Source organism: Coenobita brevimanus, chromosome 77, assembly GCF_032717465.1.
Source record: "Coenobita brevimanus isolate Jiangsu-jjx chromosome 77, ASM3271746v2, whole genome shotgun sequence".
Classification (NCBI taxonomy): Eukaryota; Metazoa; Arthropoda; class Malacostraca; order Decapoda; family Coenobitidae; genus Coenobita; species Coenobita brevimanus.
In genome coordinates this window covers 30,750,863-30,778,415 of record NC_137030.1, presented here as the reverse complement: position 1 = coordinate 30,778,415, position 27,553 = coordinate 30,750,863, and the positions used below count along the sequence as shown (strand labels likewise).

At 43.5% G+C, this 27,553-nt stretch overlaps 1 protein-coding gene across 1 annotated transcript in view; it reads right to left on the bottom strand.

Moving 5' to 3' along the window:
* The window catches only part of LOC145408520 (uncharacterized), a 118,720-nt gene extending 91,770 nt beyond the window's left edge, over positions 1–26,950 (bottom strand). Inside the window, exons 1-2 of the mRNA XM_080279252.1 lie at positions 26,300–26,950; positions 25,801–26,185 (exon numbers count right to left, since the gene is read on the bottom strand). Coding sequence (XP_080135378.1) covers positions 25,801–26,185; positions 26,300–26,950 — 1,036 coding nt within the window. The remainder of the gene's footprint in view (positions 1–25,800; positions 26,186–26,299) is intronic.
* Between the last annotated feature and the right edge of the window lie 603 nt (positions 26,951–27,553).

Genomic DNA, 27,553 nt, shown 5'->3' with positions numbered 1-27,553 from the left:
CCTAACACCAGCTTTCCCATCCTTCTTGGGAGTACTGCCAAAAAACACCTGGGTCGAAACCTTGGAGTGTGACTTTAGGAATAAGGGACTGAACAGGGAGGCTGACAGTGATCGAACATCGCGGACAGCCGCCATTAGGTAACCAAGGCTGACGCATGCAGGCATGTTGGAGCGTTTGTAAAGGACACGACGAGATATATATATATATATATATATATATATATATATATATATATATATATATATATATATATATATATATATATATATATATATATATATATATATGTGTGTGTGTGTGTGTGTGTGTGTGTGTGTATACATATATAAAACGTGTGTGTGTGTGTGTAACGCGGCAAAAAAAAAAACGGTCCCCCCAAAGAGAACAACACCCCATTAAACCTGCTCCATAAACACTGAAATGCGTCGTACAGAAGAAAACACATATTGTTATAAGAACCTGCAAACACCCTACCTGTGCACCTGAGTAATTAGAACCCCAGGTGAGCACAGGTGAGTATAAATGCACGAGTATTATTCCTTACAGCCTAAACCCCTTCACCTCAACAACACACTCTTTATTTAATTAAGCATTCCCAGTAAGATAACGCATTTTTTTTTATTATTCTTTTTACCTTCTATTGATGTTACTGAGCTGGATTTGGAAAAGATCTTTATTAGTGAAATATTATTGAAGATTTTATTGAACTCCTGCCGTCTGGAAAATCTGCTTTACTTCAAATATAATCATCTGGGAGGGCAAGGAGAGATGATATAATAGGTCACTGGAGTCAAGGGCCTTATTTATCTATCTATTTATCTATCTACCTGCCTGTCTGTCTGTCTATCTATCTGTCTATCTATCTATCTCTAGCTTTCTATTTATCTGTCTATCTATCTATTTATCTATCTCTCTCTATCTACCTATATCAGTCTATCTATCTGTTTATTTATCCATTTATCTACCGTATCAGTTTATCTATCTATTCATCTCCCTATCTATCTATCTATCAGTCTATCTATTTATTGCCAAACACCCTAATCCTGTAAGGGGTTTTCATCTTAATTACAGGTAAAATTGCCATGTCTACCTTGAAGGCTGAGGTGTAACAACAGAATAACACCTGCCGCTAGTCACGAAGAAGTGCTACGGGGGGAATGAAGAGCCGTAGCATTATTCCTCCATTCAGTACCTTAAAAACACGCTGCAAGTGGACTACCTCTTTGCCAAGTTAGAGTGAATGTGGTATAGATTTTTAACAACACAGTATCAAGATCAACCCATTTAGAGAACAAGCATCGTAATTCGGTTCTTTGTACCTCCAGACGATTTTCTTGCGGTTAACGGGGCATGTCTTGCAAGGAGGAATTGACGCGGGCCCTATCCAACCCCTCTGATCCGGAAATCGTCCCTAATCTGAACAAAATCGTCCTAATCTGAACAAAAATCGTCCCTAATCTGAACAAAATCGTCCAAATCTGAACAAAATCGTCCCTAATCTGAGCAAAATCGTCCTAATCTGAACAAAATCGTCCTAATCTGAACAAAATCGTCCCTAATCTGAACAAAATCGTCCCTAATCTGAACAAAATCGTCCCTAATCTGAACAAAATCGTCCAAATCTGAACAAAATTGTCCTAATCTGAACAAAATCGTCCATAATCTGAACAAAATCGTCCTAATCTGAGCAAAATCGTCTTAATCTGAACAAAATCATTCTTAATCTGAACAAAATCGTCCTTAATCTGAACAAAATCGTCCTAATCTGAACAAAATCGTCCTTAATCTGAACAAAATCGTCCCTACTCTGAACAAAATCGCCCCTAATCAAACAAAATCGTCCCTAATCTGAACAAAATCGTCCCTAATCTGAACAAAATCGTCCCTAATCTGAACAAAATCGTCCCTAATCTGAACAAAATCATCCTAATCTGAACAAAATCGTCTCTAATCTGAACAAAATCGTCCCTAATCTGAGCATAGAGATTAGAGAGAGGTGTATTATAGATTAGAGAGAGGTATAGAGATTAGAGAGAGGTGTATTATAGAGATTAGAGAAAGGTGTATTAGAGATTAGAGTGAGAGGTGTATTAGAGATTAAAGAGAGGTGTATTAGAGATTAGAGAGTGTTATAGAGATTAGAGACAGGTATAGAGATTAGAGAGAGAGGTGTATTATAGAGATTAGAGAGAGGTGTGTTATAGAGATTAGAGAGAGAGATTTATTATAGAGATTAGAGAGAGAGGTGTATTAGAGATTAGAGACAGGTATATTATAGGGATTAGAGAGAGAGATTTATTATAGAGATTAGAGACAGAGGTGTATTATAGAGATTAGAGAGAGGTATAGAGATGAGAGAGAGAGGTGTATTATAGAGATTAGAGAGAGGTGTATTATAGAGATTAGAGAGAGGTGTATTATAGAGATTAGAGAGAGGTGTATTATAGAGATTAGAGAGAGGTGTATTAGAGATTAGAGAGAGGTGTATTAGAGATTAGAGAGAGGTGTATTATAGAGATTAGAGACAGGTAAATTATAGAGATTATTGATTACCTGTCCACCCACCCGTGATACCCTAATTAAGGAAGCTCATTTAAATTCCACACTAATTATAATTGAGACAGGTATCATTAACACCTTCATTACCTGGATGTATAATTAGAGTTAGTCTCTCTCTTTCTTTCTCTCTCTCTCTCTCTCTCTCCTTCCTTATTAACCACCCTCTTCTTATTTCCTTAACTATATTTCTTCCAGCGACAGAGAGAGAGAGAGAGAGAGAGAGAGAGAGAGAGAGAGAGAGAGAGAGAGATAATGAACTCCTTGGGGTTGCCATATTAGTCTGGAAAATAATACTTTGTCATTAAAAGTCAAGGTTGTGTGTGTGTGTGTGTGTGTGTGTGTGTGTGTGTGTGTGTGTGTGTGTGTGTGTGTGTGTGTGTGTGTGTGTGTGTGTGTGTGTGTGTGTGTGTGTGTGTGTGTGTGTGTGTGTGGAATAAAGGTACGTTGTGTTGGCAGTGCTTTTGTTGTGTTAGGGGAGTGACTGTGTGTGTTGGTAGACGGCTGCTGAGTTGGTAAGTGTTTGTGTGTATTGAGGTAACTTTGAAAGGCACACACACACACACACACACACACACACACACACACACACACACACACACATACACACACACACACACACACACAATGATGCAACAAAGGGGTGTCTCAGTTAGTTTCCTTGTAGGTGACCTTTCCACTACCCCACAACTCTCTCTCTCTCTCTCTCTCTCTCTCTCTCTCTCTCTCTCTCTCTCTCTCTAATTTCAAGAAGTGTTTAGTGTTGACTTATAATTACATCATATTTGACTGATATTGCTGAGGTGACAAGAAAAATAGGCTTTGTGTGTGTGTGTGTGTGTTTGTTTGTGGTTTAATTACTGAGGCTGGGTTACTACTACTACTACTACTACTACTACTACTAAGTTACTACAATTCTTAGGCACTTAATTTTTGTGGGTTGATATCGAGGATGGCTGATGTAAACGTCGGTTATTCTACAAGTTATCAGTACTTCTCAGCGGCTTTGTCCTTCCGGGTGTAGCAGCCATCCTGATAAATCGACTTTCCCTGCTCATTTCTACGTCAATAATCTCACATACGTTATAAATATTTTCTTCCGTCCATATTAAAGATAGAAACAGCATTGAGAGGAAGCCAACATGCCGAATACGTAAGAGAGAAAGAGATTTAAGGTGTCAGACGAATACGAACACTGGTGACGAATGTTTACGTCGGTTAGTTTCCATTTTCTGTTTTCTGCGTCGGTTACTTTCCAGGGGTCAGCCCTTATAGATTTAAGTCTCTCACTAAATTCTTCCTGCATCTGGTACATTTCTAACCCCAGGAGTATTAATTTTATGCTTATTCTATCGATTTTAAGACTATGTTAATACAAGGTGTCCCGTGAAACATGTGCCTCCAGGAAATTTTTGAACTATGTCTGTACTGTTTCGTATTAACCCGAGTCCATTGCTCAACCGCTGGAGCTACAGTTACTAATGACCTTCTGGGTGAAAAGAATCTCATAATTAAACAGAAGGTCATGAGAAGCTTTTTTCTTATTAATGGATGGTGACGATTCTTGCTGATATAGAATTGTGTAGCCAACTCAAAATTAGCCACAAATTTAACCTTTTGAAGTGTCACACATAATTTACAAAACACCCTGCATAATATACAAAACAATTAATGCGCCGTATGCAGGAAAAAAAAGGGAAAATAAAAATGTATATACGAGATAAGAAGCGTTTCATCCCAAAGAGAAGACAAGCCGTGAGATTAATGTTTACGTCGCTTAGATTCCAGTGTCCTCGGTCCGCACCTTGGCATACCAGCACGGGCGGGAGTGAACCAATTACTCTCCCAAGACCACACACTCCTATGCTTGATTGAATGAGGCTGTGTGGGGGTGAGTCAGGGGTTCTCTCTCTCCCTTTCTCTCTCTCTCTCTCTCTCAAACTACACCATGCCTTGATTTGGTCATGTCCCGAGAGTGTGTGTGGTTCTTAAAAGGGTGAATATCAGCTACCTGAGAGAGATAGAGATAGATAGATAGATAGATAGATAGATAGATAGAGAGAGAGAGAGAGAGAGAGAGATGCAGTCTGGGCTACGCATTCTGTTCAGTTAACCCCTCCCTCTCCCCCTCTCCCCTCCCCATCCTCTCCCCTCCCCCATTCCTTTCTTCTCCCTCCTTCTCTCCTCTCCTTCCTCCCTCTCTCTTCCTTCTTTATTCTTCTTTTCCCTCCCTTCCTCTTCTCCTTTCAACAGTATTTCCTCCCCTCCGTCTCCCCCTCCCTCACTTTCTTCCTCCCTCTCGCCCTTTCCTCCCTCCTCTCTTATTCTCTCTTTTCTTTCCTAGTTCTCTCCTCTCGTCTCTTCCTTCTTTCTTTCTTCCCCTCCTGTCTCTGTCTTTCCTTCCTCACTTGTCTCATCTCATCTCTCTCTCTCTCTCTCTCTCTCTCTCTCCACTACACATCCCATCTCCTTTCATCCCACCATTACCTTTCCCATCCCTACTACTTCTCCCCAGTCTCATAAAAAAGTTACCACAAGTTAAATCTTATCCATAAGAAGCTACAAAGGATTAATAGGTCTGCTGAGGCTTGTATTCCCTTTGTACTCCCTTTGTACTCCCTTTGTACTCCCCTCCCCCTTCCCCCTCCCCCTCCCATTACCTTGAGATGAGCCTGGAGCAACAACGACAACGACAACAACAACCACTCCTCCCCCCTCCTCCCCCACTCCTCCCCTCCCTCCCCACTCCTCCCTCCCCTACCACAGCTCCCACTACCACTCCCACCTACTTATATGGGAGTTAGAAGTAGAGGGGGGGTAGAAAAGATATCAGTAGTAGTAGTAGTAGTAGTAGCTTAGTAGTAGTGGTAGTTCCCCTTCCCCTCTCCCACCACCACACCAAACCCCCATCCCCCTACCCACCACCCTCCCCTCCCTACCCATCTCTTGCCTCCCTCTTCTACACCCTCTCCCTCCACAGCCTTCTCCCCAACCCTCCCCTCTCTCTCCCCAGCCCTCCCCTCCCTCTCTCTCCCTCCCTCCACATCTTTCTACCCTCCCACTCCCCCCAACTCTCCCCTCCCCTCCCCTCCCATCTCTCCCCAGCCCTCCCCTCCCTCTCTCCCCTCCTCCACCCCTCCCCGCCCCCCAGTCAGAGATCCGGGTTGCGTATCGTCGCGTGGATGATAATGTCGGATCGTATACCGGTTCTGAAGCCCGTAATACACACATCATGGGCTTAGAGCAAGAATATACACTGGCTTGTAATAGACTTGTAATTTATCTATCAGGCTGTTTTTCTATCTATCTGTCTACCTATCTATCTATCTGTCTGTCTGTCTGTCACTGATTATCTATGTTTATGCTGTTTATCTACCTATCTATCCTGTCTCTTCCTTTTCCTCCATATATAGATAGACAGACAGATAGATAGACAGATAGATAGACAGATAGATAGACTGACAGATAGGTGGATAGATGGGTTGACGGAAAGATAAACAGAATGAGATAGATAGATAGACAGATAGATCGACAGACAGATAGATAGGCAGGTAGATAGATGGATAGATAGCCTGACGCCGCATCGTGTGAGGGAGGTGGTCATAACAAACATAACCTCTGGGGATTTATACACACACACACACACACACACACACACACACACACACACACACACACACACATACACTTGCCTCATATATACACACTTTTTTTTTTTCTCTCTCTCTCTCTCTCTCTCTCACACACACACACACACACACACACACACACACACACACACACACACATACACTTGCCTCATATACACACACTTTCTCTCTCTCTCTCTCTCTCTCTCTCTCTCTCTCACACACACACACACACACACACACACACACACACACACAGAGCCATACCCGTCCTAGCATGCATTCCCTTTCTTTGTGCGTCCCCTCCTCCCTCCCTCTCACACCCTTTTCCCTGCCTCCCTTGCTCCTCCCTCCCTCCCTCCCCCCACATCACACCTCCCTCCTTCCTCCCTCTTCTTCCTCCATCCCTCTTCCTCCTCCTCTTCCTTCGCCATCTTTTCCTCCATCTGTATGCACCTTCTTCCCCTTCTCCCTTCCTTTAATATATTTTCCCTCTTCTTTTCCCCTACCCTTCTTCCCTACCTCCTCCCTCTCCTCTTCCCCCCTCCTCTTCTCCATTCTTCCTCCACCCTCCCCTCTCCCCCATTATCTCCTCTTTTTCCCCCTCCTCCATTCATCAGTCACTTCCCCATCACTTACCCCGTTCTCCCTCCTCCCCATCCTTTTTCCTCTCCATCCCTCCTCCTCTCTTCCTTTCTTCCTCCACCTCTCTTCCTCTCACCCTCCTCCAGTCCACTCTTCCCCTCCCCCTCCCTCCCCTTCTTCCTCTTTCCCTCACGTTCATACCCTCCACTTCACCCCTTCCTTCCCCCCCTCCTGTTCTCAACCCTCACGCCCTCCCCTCTCTCTCCCCCACCCTCTCTTCCTCCTCCTCCCGCCCTCACCTCTCTCTCTCTCTCCCCCTCCCACCCTCACCCCGACCTCCCTCCCCTCCTCTCTAATTCTCCCCTTCCTCTCTCTCCCCCTCCCTCCCTCCCCGGGGTGGTCACAAGGCTCAAGCGGCAAAAAAACAAAAAAAACAAAAAACAAAAACAGGAGACCACAATGCTGCAGTAACTAGTGATCTCTCTCTCTCTCTCTCTCTCTCTCTCTCTCTCTCTCTCTCTCTCTCTCTCAGGTCGGCATTTAGACTTCCTTTCACTGCTCAACCACTCTCGCTCTCACTATGCAACTCTACTCTCTCTCTCTCTCTTTCTCTCTCTCTCTCTCTCCTTTGTATTCTTTTGCACTTCTTCCTTCCCTCGTCTCTTCCTTTCCCTCCCTTCTTCCTTTCCTTTCCTTCCCTCTCTTCCCTCTTTTCCTTCCATCCACACTGTGCACTGTGCAATTTCCACACAGTGTCCGCAGACGCCCCGTCAACTCAACGTACCCGTACATAGCGACATGCATTAGTTATTTATTAATTCGATTATTCATTGTACTTTACTACTTTCTCTTTCAGGTTATTCATACTGGTAGCTTATAGATAATGAATTATAGAATGTAGCTTTCCTTTTCAGTCTTTCCTATGAAATCTCCATGTCAGTTTTTCCATGGTGGTTTTTCTCACTTTTTCCTGCCAGTTTTTCCTGGAGGGTTTGGAGGCGGGGGGGCGCCTTCTTGCTTTACTATCCTTATCCTTCAGCATGTAGAGTTAGATCTTGTAGTCATAGTCTACTCTGTACCTAACAGCCTCGAAAGGACCATAAGGTCTGTTGCTGTTTGCTTTCCTTTGTACTCCTTTGTACTCCCCTCCCCCCCTCCTTCCTTCCTTTCCTTCCTTCCCCCTTTTTCTTCCCCTCCCTCTCTTCTTCCTTTCCTTCCATTCATTGTTTCCCTCACCTCCCTCCCTCCCTCCCTCCCTCTCATCTGTCTCTTCTCTCTCCTTCTTTCTCCTTCAACTCCTCTTTCTCTCTCCCTCCACCCATCTTTCCTTCCTTCCTCCCTCCCTACCTCATTCCTTCCTCCCTCCTTATCTCCTTCCTCCCTCCCTCCCTACCTCTTTCCTTTCTCCCTCCCTACCTCCTTCCTTCCCCCCTCCCTATCTCCTTCCTCCCTCCGTCCCTACCTCTTTCCTTCCTCCCTCCTTACCTCCTTCCTTCCCCCCTCCTTACCTCCTTCCTTCCTCCCTCCCTACCTCCTTCCTTCCTCCCTCCCTACCTCCTTCCTTCCTCCCTCCTTACCTCCTTCCTTCCTCCCTCCCTACCTCCTTCCTTCCTCCCTCCCTATCTCCTTCCTCCCTCCCTCCCTACCCCTTTCCTTCCTCCCTCCCTGCCTCCTTCCTTCCTCCCTTCTTACCTCCTTCCTTCCTCCTTCCCTCCTTCCTTCCTCCCTCCCCATCTCCTTCTTTCCTCCCTCCCTACCTCCTTCCTTCCTTCCTTCCCTCCTTTCTTCCTTCATTCATTCCCTCCTTCCTTCTCTTTGACTATTTTCCATTTTCTTTACCATCAACATCCCTTTCCACTCACTCACCTTCCATAACTCACTCCCAGCTACACACAATCGCCTGAAGTTAGCTAGGATATAAAGCTAGAGTTGCCCACACCGTTAAAGAGTTAGCCCTACCTATAATCAACAGTGTGGCTCCTATAACCCACAGGTATATAAATTCTTCTTGCCTTAGTTGGTATATATATGAAAGAGTTGTTCCCAGCATGACAGGGCTTTAGATTATCGTATTTACAATGAGTTCTGTGATACTTGAAGTAGTAGTAGTAGTAGTAGTAGTAGTAGTAGTAGTAGTGGTGGTGGTGGTGGTGGTGGTGGTGGTGTTGGCGGAGGTGGTGATGTTGATGTAGGTGGTAGTAATGGTGGTGATGGTGAAGGTGGTGGTGAAGGTGGTGATGGTGAACGCGTTAGTAATGGTGGTGATGATGGTCGTGGTGAGCATGGTAGAGGTGATAGTGGTGGTGACAGTAGTAGTAATGATGGTGCCCTTGGTTATATATCATCACCAACATCATCAATCATCATCATCACCATCATCACCCACGACAAAAAAATCATCCCATTCTTTTCGTATTTCGACACTTCCTCTACGCACAGGAACCTCGGCTGACTAGACCGACCTTGGGAGCGAAAATAATGGGGTTTTTTCATTGATTTTCGTTCAGGTGAGGCGTCCACTACCAACTGTCCTAAGCTTTCACTGAGTATCGTCCCATTTCACGCTGGCTAACTTGTAGGATTCTCAGTTCCTTATTATTTCCCTTTTCCTTTCCTCAGTTTCCTAAGTTTTTTGCAATTCGCCACGCTCTGATAATTCTTCGTACGTGTTCCATTTCCTTCGGTCATTTAGGAGGGACGTTAATGACTCGTCTAACCTTGCCATTCAAAGGTTGACATTTATACTCATTTCTTTCGTTATTTTGAAAGTGGGAGACAAAGCGCATTTCCGTTCTGTGGAAACTCAACTTAGGGGAGGAGAAGAAGGGATGTCTATGCGCGGGTGGTTTAAAAATGGATAGATCGAGAGGGATTTTGAACGATACGGGTGGTTGCGCGGAAAAAATATTCCGAAAAAGGAGGCAGTGCAAGGAGATCCGTCTATGTGGTAAACTAAAAGACGGAAAATGGCTTATTACACGCCACAATTCCCGACAAGATAAAATTATGGCCAACACGAGAATGTGATAGGATTTTAAAAAGAATTTCGTGGTACTGGCAGAGTTGACGCCCCTCCCGGTATGACAAGCGCACGAGGACAAAACCAAAACAAAGCCGCTCCCAGCCCGCCTTTTTCTACCCGCATTCCCGTCATTTTTGTACATGATTGCGTGAGAGTGGTGACTGTGGGGCGCCGGGAGGTTGGAGAATGGAATGAGAGGAGTGTGAAAGCAAGGAATGATTGGGAAGGAAGAAGGGTGTGGTGGTGGAAGAAATGAAATAGGAAGGAGGGTGAGGAAGAAAGGGAAAAGGAAAGATGGAAGGAATGGCCTGGAGAAAGGGAAATTGATAAGTATGGCGTGAGAAAAGAGTGAGAAGGAGAGAAGGAGAAGACAAAGATAAAGAATAAAAAGGGTCGAATAAGGACCAGTGCAGAAAAAAAAGGAATGATGAAAAAAAAAAAGTAGAGGCATAGAAGATGGAAATAGGAAAGAGAGGGGGAGAAAGGAATGACAGGATAAGGATGAGAGAGAGAGAGAGAGAGAGAGAGAGAGAGAGAGAGAGAGAGAGAGAGAGAGAGAGAGAGAGAGAGAGAGAGAGAGAGAGAGAGAGAGAGAGGAAAATTAAGAAGTGAGACAGGGTGAAAGAAAATCGGATAGTGCAGAGAGAGGAGAGGAAATTGAGAGGGAAACAGAGAGAGAAAAAACGAGAAGAGACAGATGCACATGAACGAAGGAGGAGGAGAGAGGAGAGGAGTGAAGGAGGGAAGGAAAGAGGAAGGAGTGGAAGGAAGGAATGACTCAGCAGTGGCATGAAACTTAAAAGAATCGGGAAGTACGAGAAGAGAAGGTCGAGAAGAAGAAGACGATGAAAGAGGCAGAGAAACAGAATGAAAAGAAACAGTGAATTAATGTTACCAATGGAAGGATATTTGAAGATGAAATGAAACAGGAAAATAGGAATGAAATGGGGACTGATGATGGAGAGACGGAAGGAGAGGCAGATGAAGAAGGGAAGGAAAAGGAGAGGAAACCCGGAAGAAAAGGAGAATAAGGAAGTAAAGAGAGGAGGAAGGAATAATAATAATAATAATAATAATAATAATAATAGAGGGTATGAGACGGAGTAGACAACAGTAAAATGGGGTGACATTATGAAGAGTAAGATAGATAGATAGATAGATAAATAGATAGACAGATAGACAGAAATGTATTTATAGCAGAAATTATAGCAGTAATATTGAAAGATGTTAAGATGATAATATTAAGAGAAACTCCAATGACAAGGTAGGAAATGATCCAAGAGAGAGAGAGAGAGAGAGAGAGAGAGAGAGTAGAGAAAGCTGAGGATGGGAAGACGAAAACACACACAAAAAGGAAAGTGACCGGGGGAAATTAACGGAGGATTCTAACCCTTCAATGCCCGATACAACTCTAGTAATTAATCCCAGCTCACGCCAGACGATTTTATTCAGCTGAGAGTGGGTCATAGGAGCCAGTAAATAAATTTGAACTTAGTAAAGAATTCAGAAACATTTTTAATACATGAAATACTGTGGATAATATAGAAAAAAAAAGTAGGAAAAGGAATTACGATAAAGGAGCAATTTAAATCAGATAATAGATTCCACGACAGGATCGAACCTTCGTACTGCAGGGAGAGTGATGGCCAGAATTAACTCTTCCTCACGCTGGCCAAGTACGAAGCAAGAAGGGGTGTTTGTAGTGAGGGCAGTGTATGTGAGGAGTGTTGCAGTGTGTGTGTGTGTTTGTTTGTTTGTTTGTTTGTGTGTGTGTGTGTGTGTGTGTGTGTGTGTGTGTGTGTGAAATGTCTTTTTTTTTTTAAATATTTCAAAACCATAAATTCTTCCCTGCCCCACCCTGGACTCGATCTTGCACCCTTTCTGACAGAAGACGCGGTAATGAGGGAGTGACAGAGAGAGAGAGTGGGGGAAGATGGGAGGACAGAAAGAAAGGGAGGAGAGCCAAAGAGAGGGAGGCAGGATGAAGGAGAAAGAAGGATGAAAGGCAGAAGGGAAGGAAGGAAGGAAGGAGAGGAAGAGAGAGAGAAAATCAAGTGGCGTAGAGTTGAGTTGCAATGTGAATGGCCTTAAGAATTATATCAGGCCACGTCAGAGTACAATATTTGGATCTGTATTCCTTTTAAAACTGTCTTCATTTATTTTCCAAGAGACTCCCTAAAACCTAAACACTCGCTCCATTAACACCACCACCCCAGCCCTGAATGAGACAGCCCAAGCATGTTTTCAGTCTGGACGATGGGTATTGGTGCTGAAGGGGTGATATGAGAAGGTGTGTGGCAGGTGTGGAGTGCTGGACTAGAGAGAGAGAGAGAGAGAGAGAGAGAGTCCCTACAAAGAAAGAACTATAGTAGAGAAGGAGGTGCGGGTTGGCTAGGACAATGACAAAGAACTCCAACTGAAAGAAAACGGGTATTGAGGTCCACAAGAATGAGGGGGGACTATTATGTGTATCGAATTTCTAGGCGTATTGAGAAAGAATGAAGAATTGGTTGAGGGAATAATAGTGGAGGCTCTTGGATTTCATCGCTACTGCTACTACTACTACTACTACTACTACTATTGGAATAATAACAAATAATAAAAACATAGTAGTAGCAGTAGTAGTAGAAGTAGTAAACACAGTGCCTAAAGTAACTGCAAGATAAGCATAAGTACTGCAGACTTCCATAAACATAGAGGCAGGATTTGATTTTGGCTCAGAATAGGCCTATCTAGAAAGGTGTTGTAAGCATTAACAAGAAATAATCCCTGGCAATACATGCAACGTATGAGAACGCTATGTTGCAAAAGTTTACGTATTTCGTCAGGACTGAGAGTCACTGCATTACGCACCTGACCACGTAGGCGAAGAAGCCACGCCCCACTTGCAGCTGATTGGTTGACGTAATTGTGAAAATGGTAATGCCACAATTCCTCTTTCCTTTTTATATTACATGCATTACATTTATTGTTTTTTATACATTGGTGTGTCTACATCATCTAGAATATATCTCAAAACACATGGTACAAGAAAATCGAGTTACTGAATATACTGACACTGATAATAAGTTGAAATTTACGTGATATGAGCTCCTGACGTTGTGTTCCTCTCTAGATTTACCCAGTCATGTCTCAGCATTCACGTTGGGGGCTTTGTCTGGTTTAGCCAGGTTGGAATGCGTACACTATAGCCCGCCAGATATACTGATGAGGATATAGGCTAAGAGAAGACCTAGATTTCTACCTATCTACCATACGAGGGTCATGAATCCCTTCAGTCCTGTGATATATTTTTGTGTCTTATTATTAATGGTACTAGATTGTTTTTTTCTTTCTACTTCTTGTTTATTTTTGTTCTTTTTAAGACTAGATCAATCCCTTTGCAAACAAGAAATTATGAAGGCTATACTTAACCCTTCAGTTTTAAAAAGCCTACCATAAGCTGAATAAAATCGTCTGGGGAATGCAAGAAATAACACAAAACGCGGCATCGAAGTACAGGGACGAAGAGAGACTATTATTTATGCTAAGCCCTAACTATGCCCTAGAACACGAGCCGTATTAGTTGACATCAAGATCCCTAACTGCACAGGTGGGTGAATTGGGACAAGGGGGAAAAATATAAACCCCTGTGAGAGATAAAGGATGGGGTAAATAGTGAACTGAGGGAGTATATGTGTTTCGCCATAGTGTTAATGTGGGACGGAGGGGATGAGGGCACGAGAGGAGGGCGAGGTTAAGTAGGGTGAGATTAGCTGTTAAGAATAGGGATGATGGTGATGGGGATGGTGAAAGAAGGTGGTGTGATGATTGTGGTGGTGGTACTGGTGATGATAGTGGTGGTGATTGTGGCTGTGATGATTGTGGTGGTGGTGACGTGATTGTGGCTCTGATAATTGTGATGGTGAGGATTGTGGTGGTGGTGATGGTGATGATGACTGTGGTGGTAATGGTGAAGGTGGTGGTGGTGGCGTAGGTGGTGGTGACGGTGGTGATGATTGTAGTAGTATTGATGATGATAGTGGTAATGCTGATGGAAGTTATGTTGATGAGTGATGATTGTGGTGGTGGTAATGGTGATGATACTGATGTCTGTGTTGATGGTGAAAGTGATGATGGTAGTGGTGTAGGTGGTGATGATGATGGTGATGACTGATATTTGGTGATGATAGTGGTGATGTGTGATGATAGTGAGAGTCATGATGAAAGTCGTGGATGATGAAAGTGATAATGACAGTAGTGATGATGATGATGATGATGATGATGATGATGATGATGATGAGGAGGAGGAGGAGCATGAGAAGGAGAAAGAAATAATATAGAGAAATAGTGATGACGATGATGAGGGTAATAATAATGACAATCAGATTACACGATTTGAAAATGATGATGATGATGATGATGATGATGATGATGATAGAGATAATGAGTTCCAGTATCATTTAATTCTACTCTTACTGCCGATAGTGACGATGGAATATGAAGAAGGTGAATGATAGTGAATGATACGTTAAATTGAACACCTGAATTATAGTGTAAAATTGACGTTGATTATAGTGAGGTTGATTTTGTTTATTTGTTTATTTATTTGTTTATTGCTTGATTAGACACACACACGTGCACACATTCACAAACAAGCTCACTCATACATGTCCACACACGTACATACACGTTCACATTCACATACTGATAAGCGCACACACGCACACACACACACACACACACACACACACACACACACACACACATACATCCATACATACATCCATCCATACATACATACATACTGGTACATACATACATACACACGTTCACATACAAACACCACACAGACCTACTTTACGTACATAGTCACACACACACACACACACACACACACACACACACACACACACACACACAAAGCAGCCTTCATACCTAATAATGGATGTACACATGATTTACGTACACGACAGGATACCGACACAATATTCAGACAGGACGTGACGCACCGAGAGAGAATGCGTACATGACAGAATTTAATGCGCACAGCAAAACGCACACGAGAATTATTTGCATACATCGACGAAACGCACACGAATATTTGTGCACATGGTCAAAACGCACACGAAATTTGTACACATGGCCGAAACGCACACGAATATTTGTGCACATCGGCAAAACGTAATGAAGTCTACATGAAAATTAGATGTACACATGAAAGGTATACACGAGGACATGTACGTCAATAAAACGCACATAAAAATTATACGGTAACCACAAAAACGCACATGAGAAAGGCATACAGTGTACGGAAAATGTGTGCACAAAGATAAGTGTAGATTATGTGCACATCTCAAAGGCGTACATGAGGGAACTACATGCATACATCGAACAGACGTATTAAAAAATTTTATGTGCACACAACAAAACGTACATGAAAGAGTTATATGCACACACTGTCAAAGCATACATGATGAATTATACACACACATCGACGCAACCGTACATGACAAATTACGTGCACATGTGAAAGTCCCGAGACGGTCACAAGATGCACACATGACCGGTAATCCACACACTATGCATACAAAGATACGTACATGACCAAGACGCACATAACATACATAGTAGCTTCTGTGTACACTTGCTGTTAACTCCTCTATGTGTACACGGGTCACATGGCACAAATACGCACACGAGACAAAATACGTACACAGCTAAAAACGCACATATGGACAACAATAAGACCAAAAGGGCGACAATACGCACACACATGTCGATGCTAAAAACGCACACAAATAAACGTACAGTACCCACAATACACACACAGACGCTAAAAACGCACATAAATAACAAGAGTACACACAGAAACTAAAAACGCACACAAAAGTACACACACAGGACCCGTAATACGCACACAGAAGCTAAAAACGCACACAAATATCAATAGTACACACACATGACTCAAGATACGCACAGAAGCTAAAAACGCACACAAATAATAGTACACACACAGGACCCACACTACGCAAACAAGCTAAAAACGTACACAGGTAAAACATGCACAAGGGAACCAATACGCACACAAAAATCAAAACGTTCACAAAGAAAAATACGTACACAGCATCTACAATACGCACACAGGGGACACAATACACAAAGGAACCATAATACGCACATAATTACGTACAGACAAATATACGTACACAAAAACAATATACACAGGAGTCAATACGCACATAGATAATACGTACACAAACAATACAATACGCACATAGATACGGTCAATACGCACATAGATAATACGCACACAAGCAATACAATATACACAGGGGTCAATACGCACATAGATCATACGCACACAAAAAATACACACACGGGGAAAAAACGCACACACTTTCCACGATACGCACATAGGGACAATACGTACACAGGAAAAATAATTAATGCATAAAAAAGTATAACCTATTACGTACATGTAAGGCTAAATACGCACACAGCGTCCATAATACGTACACAGGAGATCCATGACGCACACAGGGGCGAGAATACGCACACGGGAGCCAGGAGACACAAACAGGAGCCAGAATACGCACACGGGAGCCAGGATACGCACACGGGAGTCAGGATACGCACACGGGAGCCAGGATACACACACAGGAGCCAGGATACATACACAGGAGCCAGATACACACACAGGAGCCAGGATACGCACACGGGAGGCACATACACACACAATGAGGAGAGATGGACAATAGTGAGAGCGGAAGGGCTGACCCTATTGATGTGTGTGTGTGTGTGTGTGTGTGTGTGTGTGTGTGTGTGTGTGTGTGTGTCCCTTACCCCCCCTCTGTCTCTTTCTCGTTTACATTCAAAACCTTTACAAACCCACACTCAAGGTACACACACACACACACACACACACACACACACACACACACAGAGTCGGCAATCAGGATACGGTACACAATCAGACTGGGCTGCGTAGTGTGTGTGTGTGTGTGTGTGTGTGTGTGTGTGTGTGTGTGTGTGTGTGTGTGTGTGTGTGTGAATCAAGGACAGACTGAGTTGCAAGGCAGTAATAGGGCTGGGTTAGATGGTGGTAGTTGTGGTAGTTGATGGTGGTAGTTGTGGTAGTTGTGGTAGCTGATGATGGTAGTTGTGGTAGCTGATGGTGGTGGTTGTAGTGGTTGATGGTGGTAGTTGTGGTAGTTGATGGTGGTAGTTGTGGTAGTTGATGGTGGTAGTTGTGGTAGTTGTGGTAGTTGATGGTGGTAGTTGTGGTAGCTGATGGTGGTGGTTGTGGTGGTTGATGGTGGTAGTTGTGGTAGCTGATGGTGGTAGTTGTGGTGGTTGATGGTGGTAGTTGTGGTAGTTGATGGTGGTAGTTTTGGTAGTTGATGGTGGTAGTTGTGGCAGCTGATGGTGGTAGTTGTGGCAGCTGATGGTGGTAGTTGTGGTAGCTGATGGTGGTAGTTGTGGTAGCTGATGGTGGTAGTTGTGGTAGCTGACGGTAGTAGTTGTGGTTAATGGTACAAATACTGCAACTGTACCTAGCATTAGTAAGACCACATTTAGACTACGCCGTGCAGTTTTGGTCTCCTTACTATAGAGTGGATATAAATTAGTTGGAAAATGTCTGTCTATCTATCTATTGCCAGACGCCTTATTCCCTTATACGGGTGGCCACAAACAAATCGCCTCCACGTTACCCTGTCCCCCGCCATTTCACTGTCCTGCTCCCAATTCACACCCCCCTCTCTCATCTATCTATCTATCTATATACCTAGGCTGCTTCCCCCAAGGAAAGGGAGGTAGCCGAGACAGGACGACTCACTCTCCATTTACTCATCCATTCAAACACATTTATTCGCATCTTAGCCCCAAAGGGGAGAACGGACAGATCCTCACTGCATCACAACGCACAAGGGTCAACTGCGCAATGCAATCAGTGACATCCACAGCAGGGCCCGACAGCAGAACTGGTTTACCCCTGCCACATCATAACAGACCCATCCCCTTACCCGCACCTGACCTGACTAGCTGATCAGACCAAAAGCGGGAGAATATCCCCTCAGGGCTGCGTCATCACTTATTCATTCACAATTTCTCTCCATTTATTTCTGTCACGCACAGCCACTCTTCCTTGCTCAACAGACATCCCTCTCGCATCCAGCGCTCTCTTCACACTGTCCATCCATCCTATTCGTGGTCTTCCTCTCAGTCTTACACCTCTCACATCAGATCTAGTTATCTTTTTCACCAATCGCTCATTATCCATTCTCTCCATATGCCCAAACCATTGCAACACCCTCTGCTCAACTCTACCAGCCATCTCCCGAACAACTCCAGTTCTCCTTCGCACTTCATCATTTCGCACTCGATCCATACGCGTCACTCCACACATACTCCTCAGACATCTCATCTCCATTACATTCAAACTTTTCCTCTCTGCTACACCCATATTCCATGTTTCAGCCCCATATAATGCAGTCGGTACCACAACACCCTCATACAGCCTTCTCTTTACATCCATTCTAAGCGAACGACATTTAAACACTTTTTCATTCCTCCCAGCACCTTTCCTACTTCATTTATTCTAAACTTCACTTCTGCATCTATTCTTCCATCCACAGCAACATGTGACCCTAGATATTTAAAACACTCTACCTCCTCAAGCAACTCACCATTCAAAACTATATTCATCCCCCTACCATCTATCAGCCTCGTACACTTCATCACTTTACTCTTATTCTCATTTACTTTCAATTTCCTCCTTTCACACACCCTTCCAAACTCCTCTACCAACTGTCTCAATCTCTCCTCTGAATCAGTCACCAGTGCAGTATCATCTGCAAACAGCAGCTGCTTCAGATTCCACTCTCCTCCATCAACATTTACCAGACTCAGACCACCTAAAACTCTTGCATTCACCTCCCTTACAACACCATCCATGTAAATATTAAACAACCAAGGCGACATCACACATCCCTGTCGCAGCCCCACTCTCACGGGAAACCAATCACTCACAGCATTTCCCACTCTTACACACGCTCTACTATTTACATAAAAACTTTTCACCCCTTTTAGTGACCTACCATCAAGTCCACACAATCTTAAAACAGTCCTCTCTCATGTACAGAGAAAAATAACAAAAATGAGATATAGTATTCGGAACCTGTCATATGAAGATAGACTATAAAAAAGATTAGATCTGAGCACACTAGAGAGGCGTAGAATAAGGGGAGACTTAACTGAGGTGTTTAAGTGGATGAAGGGTATAGATAAGGGAGATATTAGCAAGGTACTTAAAGTGAGCATACAGGATAGAACTAGAGGTAAAAGTTTCAAACTAAATTTCGTTTCAATAAGGAAATAGGTAGAAATTGGTTTGGTAATAGAGTAGTAGACGAATGGAATAAGCTACCTAGTAAAGTAGTTGCTGCCTCTTCCATTGAGAGTTTCAAGCATAGGCTAGATAAGCATATGACAAATAAGGGGTGGATATAGAATAAAGAAAATCTTATAACCAATACTAATTCATTCTTTTTCCTTCTCTGGTTACACTATGAAAGTCTATTCTCCTTTCACACTTTCCTGTAAAATGTCCACGCCAGTTTTTCTATACTGTGTGGTGTTCTTTCTGACTTTTTCCTACCGGCTTCGGCTGGAGGGTTTGGAGGGCGGGGGAGAGCCTTCATCTTTGCTATCCTTATCTCATTCTAGTAGTTCAGTTACCCTTCTAGGAGTGAAGTTATCCACTCTTATGTTCTTTTGTTTACGTTCTTATACCTCCCTCCTCTCTCTCTCTCTCTCTGTCTTTCTGTCTCTGTCTCACTCTGTCTGTCTGTCTGTCTGTCTGTCTGTCTCTCTCTCTCTGTCTTTCTGTCTCTGTCTCACTCTGTCTGTCTGTCAGTCTGTCTGTCTGTCTGTCTGTCTGTCTGTCTGTCTGTCTCTCTCTCGTGGCAGGGACAAACATCAAGGTCTGTATTCTCGTCGGTTAAGGAAGCTCCCTAACACCTCTTCCTTAGCGATTTATTTTTGGATATGGGTGGTTAATACCCTTTTTGTACTTAGCCTAACCGAAGAGAACAAGGTGTAATAGAGAAAATAAATCCCTAAGAAAAGGGTGTTAGGAAGCCTCCTTAAACCGGCGAGAATAAGAGTCAAATAGTACAAGCGTGAATGACAAGGATAACATTCGCCAGCACTAGGGCTCCCATTCTTGTCGGTTGCTCCCTAACACCTCTTCCTTACCGATTTATTTTGGGATACGAATGGCTAATATCGTTTTGTACATTATTTATTCAAAGTATGGTGACGTTAGAATGATTTAACACAGAAGAGGATGGCAAGGCGTAATAAACAAAATAAGTCGCATAGGAAGAGGTGTTAGGGAGCTTCCTTATATGACAAGAATACCTGCTTATAGGCCTATGCTCCCGTCGCTCTGTCTATCTATCTATCTATCTATCTATGTATCTCTCTATATCTACTCGTATCTATCTGCCTATATCCGCATCTATCAACCCGGTCGTGTAACTGACAAGGATAGCGCCAAAGAGCTGATAGAGATAGTGATTGTAAATGCACTGATGTGGTAGCGGTATTGGTAGTGATGGTTGTGGTGGTGGTAATGATGGTTGTGGTAGTGGTAGTGGTGATTGTGGTAGTAATGGCTGTGGTAGTGGTAGTGGTGATTGTGGTAGTGGTAATGGTAGTGATGGTTGTGGTAGTGGTAGTGGTGGTTGTGGTAGTGGTAGTAGTGGTTGTAGTAGCGGTGGTTGTAGTAGTGGTGGTTGTGGTAGTGGTGGTTGTGGTAGTGGTGGTTAGGGTAGTGGTGGTTGTGGTAGTGATGGTAGTGGTAGTGATGGTTGTAGTAGTGGTAGTTGTGTTGTAGTAGTAGTGGTAGTAATAATTCCAACCAAAACAACCATAGAATTAGTACTGGTAGCAGCGATAATTGTGGTAGTTGTGGTAGCCATGGGAAAGTATGGTATGGAAAGGCTCTCTCCCCACCCCCTACCACCACCGGAAACCATACAGGGCGGAAATGGTGGCAGCTGATGGTAATGGTGGTAGGAAGGGTGGTGGTAGTTGTGGCTGCCAGAGAGGTAGGTGATATCTGATTTTCCAGAGCTCTCTCTCTCTCTCTCTCCCTCTTTCTGGCAATGACTGTGGAGTGGTTGTCTATGTGTGGTAGTTGTGGTAGTTATGTGAGTAGATGAAGTAGTCGTAGGATAGTGGTAGTTGTGGTAAATATGTGGTAGGGTAGTAGTAGTTGTGGTAAATATGTGGTAGGGTAGTGGTAGTTGTGGTAAATATGTGATGGGATAGTGGTAGTTGTGGTAGATATGTGGTAGAATAGTGGTAGTTGTGGTAGATATTTGGTAGGGTAGTAGTAGTTGTGGTAAATATGTGGTAGGGTAATGGTAGTTTTTTTTTTTTTTTTTTTTTTTACGTGTCCGACTCTGGGCATAGGCTTCACAGCCTGCTCCCAAGGCCCAGTAGTCCTCCTACATACCATACACCTCTCTACATGTCACCACTTCGGCGCTAACACCCACCGTCCATATTGAATACATGCTAGGGCTGTCTCATACAGGACTGGTGTACTGGTATTAGCGGGGGTATTTTTATGACATGTCGGCGGGTTATCTGGTAGATCAGGAAAGTCTGCTTTTATGAAATTCAAATCCATAAACTGTTCCCTGCCCCAGCCGGGATTCGAACCTGGGTCCATCAGGACTGCAGTTGTGGTAAATATGTGGTAGGATAGTGGTAGTTGTGGTAGATATGTGGTAGGATAGTGGTAGTTGTGGTAGATATGTGGTAGGATAGTGGTAGTTGTGGTAGATATGTGGTAGGATAGTGGTAGTTGTGGTAGATGCATTTAGTGACCACAATTACATTAAGACACGCAATACGTAAAACACGAAAATAATTACATACATACATACATACCTTCATAACATACATACATACCTTCATAACATACATACGTACAGTACATACATACATACATACATAACATACATACCTACATATACATACATACATACGTACATACATAAATACATACATACACATACATAATATAGCCTCAGTACATACATACCTACATAACATAAATACATACATACATACATACATAACATACATACATAAACATACATACATACATACACATACATAATATAGCCTAAATACATACACCCCTACATAACAAATACATACATACATACCTACATAACATACATACCTACATACATACATACATACCTTCATAACATACATACATACATAACATAAATACATACATACATACATACATACATGACATACATACATACATACATACATACATACATAACATACATACATACATACATACATGCATAACATACATACATACATACATTTAGAGCCTACATACATACATACATAACAACATACATACATAACATGCATTCATACCTACATAACATGCATACATACATACATACATAACATACATACATACATACATAGCGCACATCAATCTTTCCAGTCGTATTCATTTCGTAGTAAAATTATTTCGTAAGTCCATTTATCACTAAGAAAATTATTTACACTTAGTTAAGAAAGATAATTACCATGCCTTCCCCCATTTTCTGTTTAATTACCCCTCTCATGGTGAGGGTAACTCATTTATTTCATTTATTCTTGTGAAACTAATGTCACAATTTTATTCAGCTGAGAGAGAGAGAGAGAGAGAGAGAGAGAGAGAGAGAGAGAGAGAGAGAGAGAGAGAGAGAGAGAGAGAGAAAGAGAGTATTCGGGCCCAGAGAGTGGGTCACCTTTCACTCTCTTATGGTAGGGGTAACTCTCCAAAATCGTCTGGTAGCGGTAGCAATAAGCCAAGAATGAGGTGCTCGGTCTGAAGGGGTGAGGGAAGAAGGGTGATGATGAGGGGTTGGCTTGGAGCTGTGGATCATTTTCTTCGTGGGCATTGAAGTTACTGTTTAATAATAATAATAATAATAATAATAATAATAATAATAATAATAATAATATAATAATAATAATAATAATAATAATAATAATAATAATATAATAATAATAATAATAATAATAATAATAATAATAATAATAATAATAATAATAATGATAATAATAATAATAATAATAATATACCATTTCTATTGTTGTTATTATTATTATTATTATTATTATTATTATTATTATTATTATTATTATTATTATTATTATTATTTTTATTATTATTATTATTATTATTATTATTATTGTTATTATGATTATTATTATTATTTTTATTAAAATAATAATAATAATAATAATTATTATTATTATTGTTATTATTATTATTATTATTATTATTATTATTATTGTTATTATTATTATTATTATTATTATTATTATGGTGAAGGGGTGAAGCTTTTATGAATGAATAGATGAGTGAGGAATGGCAAGGGCGTATCCAACTTACTTCTTGCCTTACCCCCCCTTTCCTCAATAGACAAATAATAATAATAATAATAATAATAATGATAATAATCTATCTATCTATCTATCTATTGCCAGACGCCATAATCCAGTAAGGGATGGCCATTTGACTAACTATCTATCTATCTATTGCCAGACGCCATAATCCAGTAAGGGGTGGCCATTTGACTATCTATCTATCTATCTATTGCCAGACGCCTCAATCCCGTTTGGGGTGGCCACAAACAAATAGCCTCCAAGTCGCCCTGTCCCCCGCCATCTCACTGCCCTGCTCCCAACTCACACCCCCTCTCTCATATACCTCTCCACCCCATCCCTCCATCTCATCCTCGGCCTCCCCCTCCCTCTTCCCCCCTCCACCTCACTCACATACACTCTCTTCGTCAGTCTTTCACTCTCCATCCTCTCCACATGGCCAAACCACCTCAGTGTGTTCCTCATAACGCTTCCTATCACATCCACATCCACACCACAACGCTCCTTTATATCCTCATTCGTCAGCCTGTCTCTCCATGTGACTCCACAGGCTCCTCTTAAAGAACTCATTTCAACTGCTCTCACTCTTGACTTGTGTCCTTCCAACAACGTCCAAGCTTCGCTTCCATACGTTAGAGTTGGTATCACAATACTGTCATGTAGTAACTTTTTCACTTCCATGCTCACTTCCCTGTTTCTTATCACTGCTTTCGAAGAACCAGCAACCTTTCTTCCCTGTTGTACCCTTTCAAGCACTTCACCCTCTGACTTAGAGTTAGTTGTTTTACAGGGAGGGGCACTAACCCTCCACCAACCCACTTGTTGACACGTAGGGAGCACGTATGGTTTGGTTATATGGTTACCACCCAGCGTTGTAAATGGTTTCTTGGCTTACAGGAAACCATTTGGCTTGTCACTGAATGTAAAGCCACCTGTAAAGGAAAGAAAAGCAATAAGAAGTGACAGGAAAGATGGGAGAAATAGGAAGAGAGGAGGGCAGGCACAGAAAAAGAATGATAAAAGCTAACGAAGAAGTAGGCAGCACTACATCAAGTGAGTGGATGATGGTCGCCACCACCTACCACAATAATACTAATACTAATAATTAATAATAATAATAATAATAAAAATAATATTAATAATCGTACTCAAACTTTCTTCTTGCCTTCCCATTCCCTTCCTCAAGAACATGATAATAATAATGATAATAATAATAGTAATAATAATAATAATAATAATAATAATGACAGCACTCCAGACTTTAAACCAAATCTCCGAGAAGACATAATATAATCTTGATGGCCTACTACTGATTCTCTCTTCTTTCCTCTTTCTCTTCTCTCTCCTTCCTCTCCTCTCAGTAGTCAAGAGGAGATGTTTGCGGCGGTGTGTGTGTGTGTGTGTGTGTGTGTGTGTGTGTGTGTGTGTGTGTGTGTGTGTGTGTGTATTAACCCTTCCAGTGCCAATCACAAAATCACACGTCTTAAATTCTTCACATCACCCACAATACTATACTCCTTTCACCTTACCCTGGCCCAGATTTTCGTCCTTTTGCAGCTTATTTCACGTAGCTGAGTGACAGAAAAAAAGTGCTATGGCTCTACGTCCTTCCCATAGCACTTCTTCGTGACTAGCATCATCATTAGTGCTAGTCTCTTGTTACAACCCTGCATTCGAGATGGAGAGATGGTAATTATAGGCCAAGTTAGTGTAAAAAGAGTATAGTGAGAGCTGATGATGATGATGATGATGATGATGATGAGGATGGTGATGATGATGACGGTGATGATATCAATGACGATGATGATGATTATGACGATGATGATGATTATGATGATGATGATAATGATGACGATAATGGTGATGACGATGATGAATATGATGATGATGATGATGATAATGATGACGATGATGATGATGACAGTGATGATGATGACGATGATGATGACAATGATGGTGATGATGATGATGATGATGACGACGATGATGACGATAACAATGATAATGACAATGAGAATGATGATGATGATGGTGATGAAGATGATGACGATGATGATGACGATAAGAATGATGATGATGATGATGATGATGATGGACTGAAAATTAATTGATATATTGAAACGCATCCTCGACTTACAGTGAACATAAAAAAAAAATATCGAGAAGTGCAATACTTTCCATACATGAGACAGTGTGGCGCAAAAATATGATTATTGTTTCACTGCGTCACACTCACGTCACGATAGAGAGAGAGAGAGAGAGAGAGAGAGAGAGAGAGAGAGAGAGAGAGAGAGAATAGGCCTATATATTTCCACCTCTCTAACTTGTCACTTTCCTCTGCTGGCTAAATATTCCTAAGCTGAGAGAGGCGTGACGCGGCTCTGGCCTCAGATGATTGGGTTTGTTACGTCAGGGAGGAAAGTGACGCTCGTGACGCCAATGTGACGTAGACGTTGCTGCATATGTACTGGTGTGAGGGAAACAGAACATACCGTGGTAGTGGTAGCTGTGGTTGTGGTGGTTGTGGTGGTGGTGGTGGTGGTGGTGGTCGTCTGATGCAGCTGAGAGTGATGAGCCTCTGCCGTCACTGGTGTGGTAGTCACTGCCGCCCCCCACCTCACCCTCACTACCCCCTTCACTGCCCCTCTCCCCCTCCCCCTCCCCCTCCCCGTCACTGCCCGCCCCCTGCCAATGGGTCCTGGGTGCGGGTGCGGGTGCGGGTGCGGGTGGTGGGGGCGGGGAGGGGTCCACTGAGCTCTCCTGCAGGCAGTCCAGCAGGTGTGGTGGGATGTCTGTGAAGCTCTTGATGTTAGCGGCGACCCCCCTGGGCGCGGCGCCCCCCACCACCATCGTATCGTCCCCCCGACACTGCCCCCCCCGCGCGGTGGCACTACACTGACACTCGGCGTGGCGGCAGCGACACTCAGGCTGCGGCGGCGGCGGTGTGCGTGGCGGTGCGTCACACACGGCGGCTGAGGCCTGACTGTCTGGCTCAGTCGCGGCCACACCACCCCCACCACGCCCCGCCCCCCCGCCCCCCACCACCCCCACCACCGTGCCGAAGCGCCGCCGCGTGACCACAGGCCGCACCCGCCGCACCTCCAGCGGCGTGATGGTGGTGGGCGGCGGCAGCAGGTTGCCGCTTTCGTCCAGGTGCGGCGACCACCACACCTCAGCGCCCCCACCACCCCCGCCTCCGCCCCCACCCTCGCCCCCTATACCCGCCTTGGGAGTCCAGCGGGGGAAGGTGCTGATGGTGTTGCGGTACTGCCGCAGGCGGGGCTGAGGGTCCTCGCGTCGCCGCAGCCGCACCGTGACCGCTGCGGCGTGCTCCACCTGCGGCTTGGGTGGTGGTGGGGGTGATGGCGGCGGAGGACCGGCCTCAAAAAATGCCCTGGCGCGGGACACCTGCCCTGACACCGTCTCCCGGGGCGGGGCGCGGGGCAGGTACTCCCCCACCACCACCCCAGCCCCGCCCTTCCCCGCCTGGGTGCGGGGGTGGTCCAGGGGCGGGGGCTGCGGCTGCGGCATGCTGGGTTCCGGCGTGCAGGGTGCGGGGCTGGGCGGTGAGGGTGAGGGTGATGGCGGTGGCGAGGGTGATAGGGGGCGGCGCACCCATGACTGCCGCAGCTGGGGGCGGCGCGGCACAGTGGCCACCACCTCAGCAGGCAGACCAGAGTAACCACGCACCATCCCCGCACCGGCTGTGGCAAACAAAACAAAGTAAAACAAGTCAGTATTACACCACACAAGGTTGTTGTCTAATGTGACCGTGAGGGAAGCAATGGCATCCCTTACCATATACTTTTTGGTCAATATCAATAACAGGTCAAGTAGTATAGCAGATCCAGCACTGTATTTCGGAAAAGCAGACAGATTATTAATAAGGAATATTCTCTAATGAAAGGGGCAGTAAGAAGACTTTTTTTTAATGTATATGTCCGCTAAAAAAAAAAAAAAAAAGCAGAAAAGACAGTAAATTTGGTGATCACAACATGCAGTGATGACAGGTATATGTAGTGATTACAGGTATATGTAGTGATTACAGGTATATGTAGTGATTACAGGTATATGTAGTGATTACAGGTATATGTAGTGATTACAGGTATATGTGTAGGCTGTGATTAAATGACGCAAACATTATAAAATGAATAAACAGCCATTACATAACCCAACAGTAAGTCAGTAAGCAAGAGTGATTAAACTAAAATATAAGAATAACACTATCGCACTGCATCACATGCGGGGAAGAGAAATCTGTTCATAATAAGATGGAAGAGTGAGCAGACCCGTTTA